General features: G+C 58.4%; 2 protein-coding genes across 5 annotated transcripts in view; one reads left to right on the top strand and one right to left on the bottom strand.

Moving 5' to 3' along the window:
- The window catches only part of Ripor3 (RIPOR family member 3), a 70797-nt gene extending 67373 nt beyond the window's left edge, over positions 1–3424 (top strand). For all 3 annotated transcript variants that reach the window (XM_069989992.1, XM_069989991.1, XM_069989993.1), the window contains exons 19-22: positions 89–291; positions 1024–1107; positions 1967–2057; positions 2299–3424. In XM_069989992.1, the coding sequence (XP_069846093.1) occupies positions 89–291; positions 1024–1107; positions 1967–2057; positions 2299–2399 (479 nt within the window). In that variant the 3' untranslated portion in view covers positions 2400–3424. The remainder of the gene's footprint in view (positions 1–88; positions 292–1023; positions 1108–1966; positions 2058–2298) is intronic.
- A 926-nt stretch (positions 3425–4350) lies between these two features.
- The window catches only part of Ptpn1 (protein tyrosine phosphatase non-receptor type 1), a 49855-nt gene continuing 39504 nt past the window's right edge, over positions 4351–14701 (bottom strand). Inside the window, exons 4-9 of one of the 2 annotated variants that reach the window (XM_069990000.1) lie at positions 13735–13833; positions 11239–11385; positions 8560–8769; positions 8086–8247; positions 7719–7933; positions 4351–6969 (exon numbers count right to left, since the gene is read on the bottom strand). In XM_069990000.1, coding sequence (XP_069846101.1) covers positions 6738–6969; positions 7719–7933; positions 8086–8247; positions 8560–8769; positions 11239–11385; positions 13735–13833 — 1065 coding nt within the window. In that variant the 3' untranslated portion in view covers positions 4351–6737. The remainder of the gene's footprint in view (positions 6970–7718; positions 7934–8085; positions 8248–8559; positions 8770–11238; positions 11386–13734; positions 13834–14701) is intronic. The other variant, XM_069990001.1, reaches the window with a different exon arrangement.

Below are 14701 nucleotides of genomic sequence, written 5' to 3'. Positions count from 1 at the left end.
CCTGGAGGTTTAGTGGTGGTTTTGAGCACCCTTGGGGACCCTGCCTGCCCCACCCACAGCCTACTCCCCCTCCCCCGCTGTCCTGCAGTGGTGCTGGTGGAGGAACTGCGCTGGGCAGGGCAGGCCCGGGCCCTCCGGAAGCTGCAGGGCAAGCGGCTGGGCCGGCTCCAGCCCCTGCCCCAGACCCTGCGCGCCTGGGCCCTGCTGCAGCTGGACGGGCGCCCGAAGCTGTGCCGGGCGGCCAGGGCGCGCCTGGCCGGGGCCGCCGCCAACAGAAGCTTCCGGGAAAAGGTGATGGGGCACCAGGGCACAGACGCCCAAGGCAGGGGCCAGGGCAGCACCCACGGAGGTTGGGGCCTAGGGACGGGATTGGATCTGGCTTGAAGTGCCAGGCCACTCTGAGTGCCACACAACCACAGTGGCTGCTGTGACGTCATTGAGATGTCACCTGCGCGGTATCTCGAGTGCTCTTGGTCCCGTTAACTTTGTGTGTGCTGGTCCCGGGGCTTGCACTCAGGGTCTGGGCACTGTCCTAACCTTTTTGCTCAAGGATAGTACTCTACCACTTGAGCCACAGCCTCACTTGGCCTTTTTGAGTGGTTTAGAGATGAGTCTTGTAGACTTTTCTGCCCAGGCTGGCTTTGAGCCGTGGCAGCACTCACTCACTGGGTTTAATCTGCTCTAAGCCCAGTGGGATGGCTCCTTGGCCACAACAGGCAGCAGAGCCTGCGGGGGGGGGGGGGGGGGGGAGGGGGAGGGGTAACCCCAGACCCGGGGGTCTCCAGCCTCACTGCCAGCTGTTCTTTGGGGCCTCAGACTCAGTGTGGAGGCTGAACACACATTAGAAAGAGCCGCATACCACACCCACATGCCACACAAGGCACTTTTAAGTTGGACAGAGCACGGTTCCCCTCCCTGCTTATGCCCAGAGGATGCAGGTTGGAGACCCCCCCCCCATGCCCTCTTCCCTCTCTCATGCCCTTCCTTTCCCCTCCCTACCCCTCCCCTCCCCTCCCCTCCCAGGCTCTGATCTTCTACACCAATGCCCTGGCTGACAGAGACCCGAAGCTCCAGCAGGCTGCGTGTGTGGCGCTCCAGCAGCTCAGGGTGAGTCCCAGCGTCCTGGCTGAGTGGAGGGAGCGATCCTGGGGCTGACACTAAGGTGTGGACGTCAGGTTGCGAGCGGCCCTGCCAGCCTAACTGCAAAGGCGGTGAGTGGCTTGTGCGCCTCACCTCCGGCGGTGAAGGCCAAGGAGCGGGGGCCTTCCCGAGTGCTTGCAAGTATACCCAGCAAAAGTAAAAAAAAAAGTAAAGTGAGCCCCTGGAACCACGCCCACCGGGCACTGGGCCGAGCGCCGGCTGGTGTTTTGGCTCATGTCCTTTTTGCTGGTGGAGAGTGTGGGCATTTAAACCTATGATGGCATTGGGCAGTTTAACAAGTGAACACAAAGAACGGGGTTGTGCAGGCACCTGGGGCCCAGTGTGACCTCATTTTATGACACGTGAGCAACCAGTCATTATCCCCCACCTTTCCTGCTCCCCAATGACCCCATCAGCGCTGTGCACACAGCATGGGCCTCTGACCTATGCCTGTACAGGACCTGACCCTCTGCTCCCCCCATTGCACACTCCGATGTGAGGGGCTGCCTGCCTCCCCCCCCACCCCCACCCCGGCAGTTTACTCCAAAACATCCCCACGGCTGCTGCACACAGATAAAACCCAGTGGACGTAGGCGGCCTGCCTCTGACGGATGTCCAGCCACGCGGGGCCAGCAGAGGGCGCTGCGGGGTGCGAGAGCCGTGGCCAGGAGGGCGGGGTCAATGCCGGGAGCCGGCGGGGCCCAGGGGGTGCAGAGGGCTCATTCTCACCTCACTGTGACCCCAGCCCTTGGAAGGCTGACGCAGAAGCCAGCCTGGGCTCAAAAGAAGACAAAACGCCGCCAGCAGACCTGTCCTCTTCCCACAGGGCACGGAGAGCGTGGATCAGCTTGCCAGCCTGTGCCAGTCGGACGTGGAGGCTGTACGAGCAGCGGCGCGGGAAGCCACGCTGTCCTTCGGTGAGGCAGGGGTTCGGGATTCCCGGGGGAAGCGCGGGGACTGGCGGGAGGGGGCTTCGCACCGCACCTGCCCGAGGTGCCGCCTGGCCACAGCTGGCCACAGCTGTCACAGGCAGCCGCCCAGGTGTGGGGCCAGGCTGGGTGGAGGTCCCCTGGCGCTCGAGCAGCGGGGCCACACTAGGGTCCGGCGGAGCAGGACACGGTGGTGGGGATGTCCAGTAATGTCAGTTTTCTGTGTCAGGAGAGAAAGGGCGCTGGGCTTTCGAGAAGATGGACAAGCTCCGCTCACTGCAGGGAGGACTCTGCCACCAGGAGGCCGAGGTGGAGATCACAGTCTTTTAAAGGTCTTGGCTGGTGTGGCTTCCCTGCCGCCATCCGGTCTCCACCCAGGGCCTGGCCAGGGCGGTGGCTGGGAGCAAGTCCCATGGCACAAATGCAGCTTTTTGTGGAGCAGGAAAAGGGGTGCCCACGGTGCCTCCGAAGTAGCCGGCTTCAGCGAGTCCTGGACGCTTTTGCCTCTCTGCGTGTGTGGCTTGCCAGGTGCCAGGGCCAGGCTGGTGGAGATCTGCATAGACGCCAAGGCAGGGCATGTGGAGCACGAGCCTCCCTGCACGCCACGGCTCGGGGCTGCCTGCTTAATACCCACCGGGGCGAGGCGGCCCGCCCGGGCCCGCCCGCCAGCCCCGCGTCTACGATGCTTTGGTGGCTCGAGTGGCTTCAACAGCAGCCAACTGTCCCCTTGGAGAGCCGGGGTGGGGGGTGTGAAGCCAAGGTCCTGGGGTCTGTACAAGCCACACTGCAGCCAGGCTATGGCCCAAACGCCAGTGAAGTGTGCTGGCAGCGTGAAGATGGAAGACAAGACACGGACAAGGGGCCTGGGCTTCACAGGTGGGGACCGGCTTGATTCTGGCGCCTTTGAACACACAGGCCAACACCGCCGCCACATGGCTGAGGCTGGCTAAAGAAACCCAGGGCTCCAAGAGCCAGCACTGGTTTGCAAGACTTTGCCAGAGCGTAGCTTTTTCTTGCCTTCTATTTATTTATTGGCAGTACCAGGGATTGAATGATCCGGGGCCTGGGGCTTGCTGGGCGGGCACTCTAGCACTCAGGGCCCCCTCTGCCAGACTGTAGCTTTAAAGAAACACCATTCCCAGTAAATGTATTTTTTTTTAATGATAAAGCCATGTCCCGCAGCGTCTGTTCACCATCAGGAGCCAGCCCGGGCTGGGATGGCTGCTCCCCATGGCGTGGCTGAGCTTTGCAACATTTTCATTTTTCTGCTTCTATGTGCCATGTACTGTGTTCTGCTTTAATATTTATTTGCTTTGTTCTATGGCCTATGTTCTGAAATTGCCATTAAAAGCAATTTTCACAGGTACTTTGTTTTGCCTGAAGCGCAGAGAATGCGGGGGAGTGGGGGGCTGTCTGGTGCTGTCCCAGGACTGGCTGTGTGCGCCGGGCCCCCGCCTCTCCCGGGGGTGTCTGGCGAGTGGCGTCTGCCCCACAGCATATCTACCCCGTGTCAGAAGCCGGTTCTCCACACTGGTGGCTCTCCTCCCGTTCCTCGCTTAGATGCCAGTTTGCATGGGACACCCGGCACGACCGTGGGTACGGGCTGCCAGCTGTCTGCGGGGTGCTGTGGCCACAGTGAGGCTGCGTGCAAAGCAGAAGTGACTCCAAACAGGAAGTGCATAGAATCACTTTGGAGCCAATGGCTCACACCTGTCATCTCATCCTAGCTACTCGGGAGACTGAGATTTAAGGACTGCAGTTCAAAGCCAGCCCAAGCAGGGAAGTCCATGAGACTCTTTAATCTCCAATTGAAATACCACAAAAGCCCAAAGTGGAGCTGTGGCTTAAGTGGTAGAGCGCTAGCCCTGAACACAAAAGCTCAGGGACAGTACTGATACCCTGAGTTCAAGTCCTAGGACTGGTACGTGCACACGCGCGCACACACACACACACACAAATGTGTGCACACATTCACACAAATCACTTTGAAGGATGTACAGTGAATTCTGTACACAGAAGTACAACAGTTTTTGTGCTTTCGTTTCTGATCAGGGCACTACACCGTGTCTGGCGGGTGACGGGTTAGGGGAATTGTTCGTCCGGCAGCTCTGAGCCCGAGCCCCGGCAGGGCGCCGAGGGGCAGGGCGGGGGCAGGGCCGAGGCGGGCTGCGGAGGTGAGCTCCTGGGCCCTGTGTGTGTGTGTGGGGGGGGGGGGGGGCGCAGATTACAGACCCGCCCAACTCAGCTCCACAGCGGAAGAAGTGGAGGCACCAAGTCTGTATTCTTTAGAAAAAAATTTATTGTTGCAACTAAAATGCAAACCCATCGTTTACATGGCGAGTTGGGAACCTGTACAAGTGACAGTTCCGTGAGGTCACAGAAGAACCTGAGCCACCCCACCCGGCATGCACCCCGTCCACACCCACCTGGAAACACCTGGCTGTTTTTAAAGTTTATGTCTGTAAAAACGGTTTATTCCCCGGCCGCTGGAAGAGGCAAGGCCTGATGAGTAACTACCGCGTAAGGCATCTAGCCGAGCAGCTCGCTCCCTCCCTTCCACGGGTGGATGGGCTGCCGGACACGCGCACAGAGCCTCCCGCGCGGCCTGGGCTCGGCGGGGACAGCCCCGCTCCCCAGGGTCGCTCTGGACGGCTTCTCCCATGGGAAAGGCAAAACGTGAAATGCTGGCGAGAGCAGGTGCAGCTGGGAGCCGCGGCCGCCGTGCTGTCAGGCAGCCAGTGGCGAGCACCGTCGGTCCCCGCGGGCCGGGGCAGAGATGGCAGTGGCTGGCAGGCTGGCACCAGGCGCTTCCTGCGGCCGCCTGGCGTCCAACCTGCTCAGCTCCAGAAGGCGTGGATGTGGAAGAGGATGCTGGGACCCGAGTGGGGGTCCTGCTTCTGTCCAAGAGCGTAGGTGTGAGCAGGGCTGGCCACACCGTGGAATGTCTTGAGTGTCCGTAGAGCCGGGCCAGGCCTCGCCGGAAGTCACCGGAGTGTCACACCAGGACTCAGGCCCATGTCATGGCTCATGGGCGGAGGATGGCTCCTTAAGCGGTGGCGCAGGGCCACAGCCACATAAGGGGCCGTGCCAGGGCTCAGCAGGAAGCAGGAGTCAGCGCCTCGTTCCAGCACCCGGCACGGGGCCAGGCCGGGCCACACCTCGTGTGCATTCGAGAACAAGGACCGCACTTGAGAACTAGCTTCCAGCAGCTAACCGAGACCAGGACAAAGCCCCCGGACGGCACACACCGTGCCCGGTCCCCGCGTGCCAGATCCACGAGACCACGGCGCCACCTGAGGATTTCATCATTACCGTACTGCAAAAAGCCCTGGCGCAAAAACGCCTCAGTACTTCCAAAAACGCTAGTGCGGTACGGATGCCTTTGGGGGAAACATTAAAAATAAATACAGAGCGGACAGGCTTACAGCACGCAGGCTGCGGGGGGCAGGGGGGGTGCTGGCTGCCACCCACTTGGGGCGTGCCACCACAGCGGCACTCGGTGTGGGGAGCCCCAAGACTGGAGCGGCCACATGCCTCTGCGCCCTCCTCACAGAGTGAAGGATTTGGTACTGAAAGAGGAGGAGGGGAAGACGTGGGGGACGCAATTGGGGGGAGCACAAGCACCCTTCCAGGCTCTCTGCTCCCTGCACCGGCTGGCGGCCGCACCTGCCATGCAGGCCGCCAGCACGGGTATCTGCAGGGCAGAGGCGGGCAGGGCAGTAAGGGCCGAGGTGGGCAGTGGAGGGTCAGGCTGAACCCGAATGTGGCCACGCCCCAGAGCCACAACGCAAGAGCGATACTAACCTCCACAGTGCGAGGGGCTTTGTGGTTTGCATTTTTAAACAGTAACCGCCACCTGCAAACACTGCCCCTAAGGGAAAAAGTCTGCGTCTCCATGCCCTCCGAGACCGTCTCCTCCGTGAGGGAGAGCAGGGTGCGTTCTGCGCGGCGGCTGCCGGGAGGGAGGTGCACGTGCACTGGGGACAGCAGCGCAGAGGCCGGCCTGGCCTCCGAGGGGCTCCGCGGGGCTCCCCTTCTCAGCCAGGGAGGGGGAGAGCGGGGAGAGCGGCGGCGCGTGCACGGGCGGGGGGGAGGGGCCTCCTCTCCGAGGGAGCAGACATTCATCAAGTTTGGGATTCTTTCCCGGGAATCAAATACAAATCTGGCTACACCACCTCCCGTACGAGAAAGTCGTTAAGTGCCTAGTCTTCAGAAATTAAAAAAAAGCTGTTTTTATATATATATATATATATATGTATATATATATACACACACACACACATACATATATATATATATATAAAGGTTAAAAACAACAATGTGTTGTAATTCTGCATTTTTTTCCAAAAACAAACCAAAATAAAAGGAAAAAAAAAAAGTTTAAGAGAGAGACAGAGAGGGAGAAACAGACAGACAGACGTATTTGGCATTTTCTCTACTTACTCCTGAATAGGTTAAGGCCCTGAGATTAGACTCTTATATTCTTGGGACCACAGGGCTCCTTGACCCCAGTGCAGAGTCCTCCGTTCTCGGGGTAGCCCTTCCGCTGCTGCGGACTTTTGAACTTGCAACCTGTTTCTTCTGAGACTGGCTCAGATGCTCCACAGAACCAAATCCCACCACCGGGCTGCGCCGGTGCCTCGTGCACACGCGCCGGCCACACGCCGGTCAGTGAAAACACACCCTGTAGCAGAGGTACGCGCCCGCTGTGAGGACCGTGGCCATGCACATGTGGACCAGGAAGGGCTTCCAGGGAGTTGGTGCGTGGCCTGGTGGCCGCTGCTCTGCGTCCTCCTCCTCGTGGGGTGGAGACAGCTCTGTCTTGGCGGGGAAGGCTGCCTGGGGGCCTCGCGGCCCGCCGCCCGCAATCCGCTTTCTAACTTCAGTGTCTTGCCGTGTGCTGCAGGACGAGGGGTGGAGGGTTACTCACCTGGGGAACACGGACGCCAAGGACACTCTCATCATCGAAGAATGCTGGGAACAACAGGTCGCGACGGTACCTCGGGCAGTACCTATGCCACGCAGGCCCCCAGGAGCCTGGGTGGTTGGCTGCCATGAGGACCAGTCCGGTCGAGGCACTGGTGGGCACGGCGTGCGCCTGGCTCTCAGTGCAGCAAACACCCAGCTGTCTCACGTTTCTGACCTACGAAGGCTGCCACGGGCACTCCGCTACCTCCCTGGCTTCTGCTCACAGCCTGAGAACTGCCCTCCAGAACGGAGGGCCCGGGACAGGGCTCGCTGCTACCCACGACGCACCAGCCACCTCCCGTGGCTGCCTTCCCTGACCACCGCCACTCCTACAGAGCACCCCGAGCTCGCCTTTCCCAATACCATGGTCTACACCATAGATCATGGGGCATCAATGGGCACTCAATTAGTGCCAGGAAGCAAAATGAAATTTAATCAGGAGTGCATGAAAAGTTTCCTGTGGGGACTGAAGTACGCCGTCAGGAAGACTGTGGATGGGCATTGTCATGGCAGGCAGCCAGGCTGAGCCCGATTCCAGCCATCGCCACAAGGTGGCGATAGAACCCACCAGGTTGGGAGCGCCACTTGCCAAGGGAGGCTGTGCCATAGTTTCTCAGTGCCAGCGTGTTTCTGGAATGGAACATCATTTCCCTTTGCCTCAAGGAGCCCCTCGTGCATTACCTGTCCAAGCTGTAGGGGGCGTTTAAGAGGGTGCTGGCTTCTTCCTTGCTGGGCCTGTCCTCCTCCATCTCACCCTTTACCCACTGCTGGGTAGCAAAGAACTCCTTGCATTTCCCATTGTGTGGTTCCAGGATTCGTTTAGGGGGCCGGGGGGGTGGGGGCACGTGCTCGGGCGGGGGGTCCAGGTCCTCGTGGGAGAGCTCCTTCCACTGATCCTGGGAAGAGAAGGGCAAGGCCATGAGTGGACAGTACTGACCAGCATGGACGTAGGGCTCAGTGGCCAGACGCTTGCCTAGCCAGCCCGCCTGGGATTCCACCACACCACCCTGAGAATCGGTGCAGCGGACTGAAGCAGGGCGGCGCAAACCTGCACCGAGGCGTCTCCCATGATGAACTTGGCGCCTTCGATCACGGCCAGGTAGGAGAAGCGCAGCTGGTCGGCCGTCTGGATCAGGCCCATCCGGAACTTCCTCATTTCCAGCAGCACTTGCTTGATGTCCACTGAGGATGGCTCCTTCCTTTTGTCCATCTGGATGCAGAGAGTGGATGTGTTCAGCTGGCGCAACTCTCCAGCAGAGACTTACCACCCAGGGAAACCAGTGCTGCAGGCAGGAAGCCTGGAAACCTAAGAGACGCAGCCAAACTGGCCCCTCGGCACCCGGGGCTGGGGGGCTGCGAACCAGAGCAAGGGGGCTGTGACTATGGATCCCCGTTAACCCAGGGACGGTGCCAGGCCTAAGGCGGATGGGGGGCAGGGCAGCAAGGTCAAGGCCGCGTGTCTCCTGAGGAGCAGCCTGGCTGCAGGGTGGGGCCGCTGCACGCCCACCCCTCCCCCACTCACCAGCAAGAGGCACGTGTCGGCCAGGCAGAAGGTTCCCGACCTGCCGATGCCAGCACTGCAGTGCACCACCACCGGGCCGTGCTCGGGGTTCAGAGACCCCGACTCCCGGACTTTGAAAAGAAAGTTCAGGAAGGATGCTGGCGATTCGGGGACTCCAAAGTCAGGCCACGTGGTGTAGTGGAAATGTAAGATCTCTCGAGTCTCTCGCGTCTGGAAGAGAAAAATACGAATGAGGGACGAGAACCATCTGCGCAGGCCACTGCTTCCCCACACAGGCCTGTACGCGTGGGGCCCCGCCGGGTGACTGCGGGCTCACACTCCCCACACCCAGGCACAGGCTGCGCCAGGTGCCAGGCAAGTGCCCGACGTGAATCTGCAGCTGCTTCTGTCTCGACCTCCTGGTGGCCCCACGCGCTCTCCATCTCTCACACGCAGCGCCTCGCGGGTCATGATGACCCTCAGTGCCACCCACAGGATCCCCAGAGGAAGGAAGGGACTGCACTGGGGCACTGGCCTTGGTCACTCAGGCTCCAAGACCACTGGGACTTCTCACGGGAAAGCCATCTCTGCAGTGGGGCTGCACGTGGAGCTCAGCACACAGGAGGCATGGCGACAGCAGGCCCTGGCGACACTGCCGGCCTCCAGGGCCCACACCGCGCTTGCGGTTTCCAGCGAGCCGCGGCTGCGGGAGCCCAGGCAGAGGTGCGGGACCTCTGTCCTAAGTGCAGAGTGCTGCGTCCACTCTGCCCCCTCCTCCACCTTCCCAGAAACCCATATGGTACACATGGAGAGCAAGGCCCCAAGGTGCTGGGAGGACGGAGCCCCGGGCCTGCCCTGTCCTCCCTGCAGTGCAGCCCAAATGCTGTGCTGTAAGCCACCGGCCTGCTTACAAACCACCTGCCCCTCTGTCTACCAAGTGCCTGCCACGGTGCTGGGCCCAGGCACCGCCCATCTCACAGAAGAATCGCTAACCCGGGCCTGTTGGACATGCCCAGCTTCGCGCAGAGACCTCATCTGCAGCGTGGAGAGGCAGTCCCTCTCTTCTTACTACAAAAGGACTCCACAGAACTGGGAAGACAAGGGAGAATGCTGTGACTATTTTCCTGGGGGGCAGGGAAGAAAGTACTGGAAACAGATTTTAAAGACTGGAAATGAAGAAAGGACAAACTCCAGTCTTCTTTCAAGACCTGAAAGAGCCCTTGCAGCCTCCTGAGCCTGGCCTCATTCACAAAGCCTCTGCGAGGCCCAAGCATCAGTAGTCATCATAGCTGAGAAAGACCTTTAATGACTAAGTTACTGGGGCAATCAGACCCCTACAAGTGGCCAGGTGTGGGGGTACACATTTTAATCCCAGCACTTGTTCAGGCTAAGGCAGTAACACTGTGAGTACTAGGCCAGTGTGAGCTGCACAGTCAGACCTGTCTTAGAAGCAACCAACAATGGGCTGGGAATGTGGCTAAATGGTAGAGTGCTTGCCTAGATGTATGAAGTCCTGGGTTCAATTCCTAGCACCACATATACAGAAAAAGCCAGAAGTGGTGCTGTGGCTCGAGTGGTAGAGTACTAGCTTTGAGCAAAAGAAGTTCAGGGACAGTGGCCAGCCTGAGTTCAAGCGCCAGGACTGGCAAACAAAACAACAAAACAAAAAGCCAGCCAGGGCAGCAAAGTCTGTGAGACTCTTATCTCCAACTAACCACCAGAAAACTGGAAGTGGCGCTGTGGCTTAAGTGGTAGAGTGCTCGCCTTGAACTGAAGAGCACAGGGACAGCACCCAAACCCAGAGTTCAAGCCCCACAACTGACAAAACAAACACACAAAAAAACAACCAACAAAAACCTCTCAGAGCTTCTGGTGTTTGCTTTGCCTAGCCACAATGATCTCGTGCCGTTTCCCCCAGCAGGCAGTGGGCAGTCAGCTAGCTGGAAAGGCTCCTTCCCGCTGGATGCTGGGTGCTCACACCTGTAAATCCCAGGTATTCAGGAGGCTGAGATCTGAGGATCACTGTTCGATGCCAGTCTGGGCAGGAAACTAATCTCCAGTAAACTACTCAGAAAAAGCCAGAAGTGGTGCTGTGGCTCACATGGTAGGGATAGTGCACAGGCCCAGAGTTCAAGCCCAGGACCAGAAAAAAAGGGCTCATCCTGGCTGTCCCCTTCCTGCCAGGCCTCTGTGGGCCCTGCTAAGGCCATGCAGCACCGCCTGGCAGGGTGCAGCAGCCCCGGCACCCCCACATTCCCACAGACAGGTTTCTGGACTGCTCCCGCTGCCTCTCCCCGTGTGGACTCTGAGCCCCTGTGAGCCCCAGGCTGACAGAAGAGGAAATGGAGACACTGCAGGTGAAAGCCTGGCTCCGGCGGTGGCCCCTGTGCCTCCTGTGGTGCCATGGGTGGGCACAGGCCCTGTCTCTTCACTGTCACTAATGTGTCACAAATGTCCACACAGCAAATAACCCCAGGACACTGGAGACCGTGGGGAGACAGCGCATCTTCAGGTGGAGACCCTGGACCACAGGCCAGGAAGGCCTGTTCGGTTCCCCCATGCATGGGGAGGGGTGGGGGGAAGAGGATCATTTCCAGGTGAGAACAGGTGTTCTCAGGCTCAGTGCCCAGACCTCCCTTCTCTTGGGCAGGATTGTTGCAACAGGTAACACCCCAGGCCCCAGGGCAGGGAAGGACCCACCGCACTCACTGTCAGGTTTTCCAACTCTAACTGGCGGACCGTGTAGTATGACTTGATGTCTTCAGAGATCAATGTCAATTTCAAATTCGTGTCATCAAAGATCATCTCTTTTTCTTCCTTCTGCGGCCAGTACTGGGCACATTTTAACTAGAAGAGGAAAGAAGTTTGGTTACTGGGCAAGAAACTGTTGTGCTGAGACAGTGGTGAGCACTGCATGAACTGAGGCCGCAGTCCCCCGTCCTGTCTGCTGCAACAGACAGAGGTCAGACCTTCCACCTGGCCTAGCCTGCCAGCTACATGGCACAGGGTTTGCCCCTGGCCAGAGGCTCATGTGGCCTCCTCCTTCACTGCCAAGCCGACTGAGCTTTACCCCCAAGGAAGCCCACAGGCAAGGGAGAAGGGGCTGGATGGCCTGAGGGAGCCTTCACAAAGGCTGAGGGATGCCGGCAAAGGATGCCGGGAACTCTGACCTGCTCAGAGGTGGCTGGGAGGAGCAGGCTCACCCTCCCATCCTGGTTTAGTTTAACTTCTCAAAACATATCTGTGGTAGGTTTTTAATAAGTTCAGAATCTACTTGATTATCTCGATTTAATGGTGATCATTAAGATTTTCTTTGAAACAAACAAACCCAAAGATTTGGTTCATTTGAAGTTTAAACAGGGACAGTGAACTCCAATTTGGGGGCATGCTTTCCTCTGCTCATAGATGGCTATCCAGACAAAGATGGTGGTGGCCAGGAAGCGCTGCTGGAGTCGGAGGGAGAGGGACTGACAGCATGCCCCGACAGAGGAGACCAAAGAGATTTAAGGTTCTCCCCAAGCCAGGCTCCAATGGCTCCCACCTATAATCCTAGCTACCCAGGAGGCTGAGATCTGAGGATCAAGGTTCAAAGCCAGCCTAGGTAGTAAAGTCCATGAGACGCTGATCTCCAATTAACCACCAATACAAATCCTGAAGCAGAGCTGTGGATCAAGTTGTTAGAGTACTAACCTTGAGCACAAAAGCATCTAGGCCCTGAGTTCAAGCTCTAGGAATGGCACACATGAAAAAAGATTTTCCCTAACAAGGGGCATGGCTCAAGTGATAGAAAACCTGTCTGCCTAGCAAGTATTGAGATCCTGTGTTCAAATCCCGCTACTACCAAAAAAGGGCAGATGAGCTATTCAAGCCCTCCCCAGGGAGCACTAACTTCTAGAAGTGTAAAGAAGTCTGACCACCTTCCGTGACCCAGGGACAACCAGACCACGTGTACATCCATCAACTAGTGTGTAACTAGGTATCTATAGGAACAAGCTCTGCTCTGTCGCTGCCTATAGGAATTTTTGTTTTAAACACAGAAAATGTAAGAAAGAAAGGGCAGGAGATCACCACTTTCAGTTCCCCACTGCAAAGAGCCCAGCTTCCCTGGGACCTAACCAGGGCCTTGTTTGGTTGGCACAGCCAATGTTGCCTGGTCCCCAGCAGTTGTTTCTGCCACTAAGACAGATGCTAGCACATCCTGGGAGCTTTCCAAACAGCCAGAGCATCTAAAGAAGAGCCCACAGGAGTTGCCCCGTAGCTCTCTGACAGAGAACTCTCCCAATAACCAACCAACTCAGGGAACCAAGAGAAGAGTCCAAGAGGGAATGTGGGCCCAGGCTCCCATCTGTGTCTGTGTAGGTCTAAGTGTAAGGGTAAGAAGCCTGGGTCGCGCTCCAGGTCAAGCTAAGCTCCCTAGCTCACTCCCACCTGGACAACAGCACCAGCCTAGCCAACAGGTCCAGAGTCAACTTAAAGAGCAAGCCAGTGAAGATCAGGGCATTTGGCTGACCCTGTCTACAGAGCTGGCTTCTGGGAAGTGCAAGGCCCGGCAAGGTAATGGTTAGTGTGCATCCTGCCCTGTGTACAAGAGGGAACGGGGAGCCCCACACATTTATGGAAGCTGCAGGAAGGCTTTCCCACAGGCTGTGGGGACAGTTTGCTGGGAGATGAGCGGGGACACTGCCAGCCCTTCTGTGGGTGACAATGTTGATGCAGAGTTGAAAACGTGGGTCCCACAGCACACATGGCCCTCGCACCCACTCACACACAGAGGAAGGCAGACTAGGACGCTGCTACCTCTCACGATAAATGGCAACAGATCCAAGCAGCCGTGGCTCCCTGGGGAAAGTACCACAGCCAACCTGCGGCTCCTCATGGTCGGCCTTGGGTGGGACAACCAGAAGGTTCTGCAGAGCAACGATGCCCAAGTCCATGACACGGGGGCTGTGGTGAGAAGCGCAGGTGAGGAAGAGACAGCTGACTTCCGGGAGGCCTGGCTAGGGCCAAGACCAAGTCTATTTTTCTCTCCCTTTTTCACATAATCTACTTGTTTATAACAAGTCTATCTATGTTCTGCTTCATTCCATTTTTAAAACCAAAGCTATCCCGCACAGGGAAGATAAAGCGAGGAAGAGGAGGAAGGTCGGGTGCGATGGTGGCTTCTGGATGGGCACACGGACGGCCCAGCAGACTTACCGACCCTTTCTCCATCACGCGGTTCAGCATGACCACGCCCCTGCTCTTCTGCTCCCACACCATCTCCCAGAAGTGCCCACACGTGTTCGGCAGAGGGCCCTGCAAACACAAGATGCCCCGTGACGTGGGAGACATGGGTGGTGAGTGGATGCCAGTTTCCCTAGTGCTCACCGACTCATGCCGCAAGTGGTGGCTGAGCTGGCACAGGACCCACCCCATTCTGCGCAGTGGGCAGCCGCTGTCAAGCCATCTGACCTTCTGGCACGCAGCAAAGGTCCCTTTCACCACATACGGAAGATGCTGCCTCCCAGCCTGTGCCAGCCACTGAGGGGCTCCACCCACTCTTAGCTGAGGACAGGTAGAACGTGGGACAGAACCACCAAGTATAGGTGACAGGCAGTGTGGACAGAGACCAGCCTCGAAGACCACGTCTGATGAGGACACCACTGCGTGAAAACGAGCTACGTCCACCTTGAGAAGGGCAGGCATGGTCCAGGAGGACAGCCAGCACCGTTCTCCCAGGCACCCACGAGTTCGATTGCAGCCTTCGCCCCGAGACAAGGGATCTAAGAGACGTGGTTCACAGGCTGTCCTGGGGCTTGGTGCCCTGGTCTCAGGGTGCTTGCAGCGAGCACACCACCTAGTGGTGGGTGCTCTGAAGCCAGAGCCTGGCGCTGACCTGAGCTATCAGCACTGCCTGGGAGGAGTGTGGCTGTCACTGTGCCTCTTGTTCAAGGGCCCCCGATCTCCAGATCCCACCCCACACAGCCCTCGGCAGCCTCATGCTCTCCTCTGAGCATGCTCTCCTCCTCACCCAACAGGTGCGCTCCAGCCTGAGCCACCACGTGCCTGACCTGTCCTCGGCTAACAGGAGGGCAGCTCCTGGCAAGGAATAGTCCTCAGCACCTGGCTGGCCACCGGGCCTTTGCCCAACTCCACTGGCTGGCCCTCCACACTGCAGCTCTCT

The sequence above is a fragment of the Dipodomys merriami genome, unplaced genomic scaffold (assembly GCF_024711535.1).
Source record: "Dipodomys merriami isolate MVZ:Mamm:240054 unplaced genomic scaffold, mDipMer1.0.p SCAF_39, whole genome shotgun sequence".
In the NCBI taxonomy this organism is placed as follows: domain Eukaryota; kingdom Metazoa; phylum Chordata; class Mammalia; order Rodentia; family Heteromyidae; genus Dipodomys; species Dipodomys merriami.
This window is presented reverse-complemented; position numbering and strand designations above follow the sequence as displayed.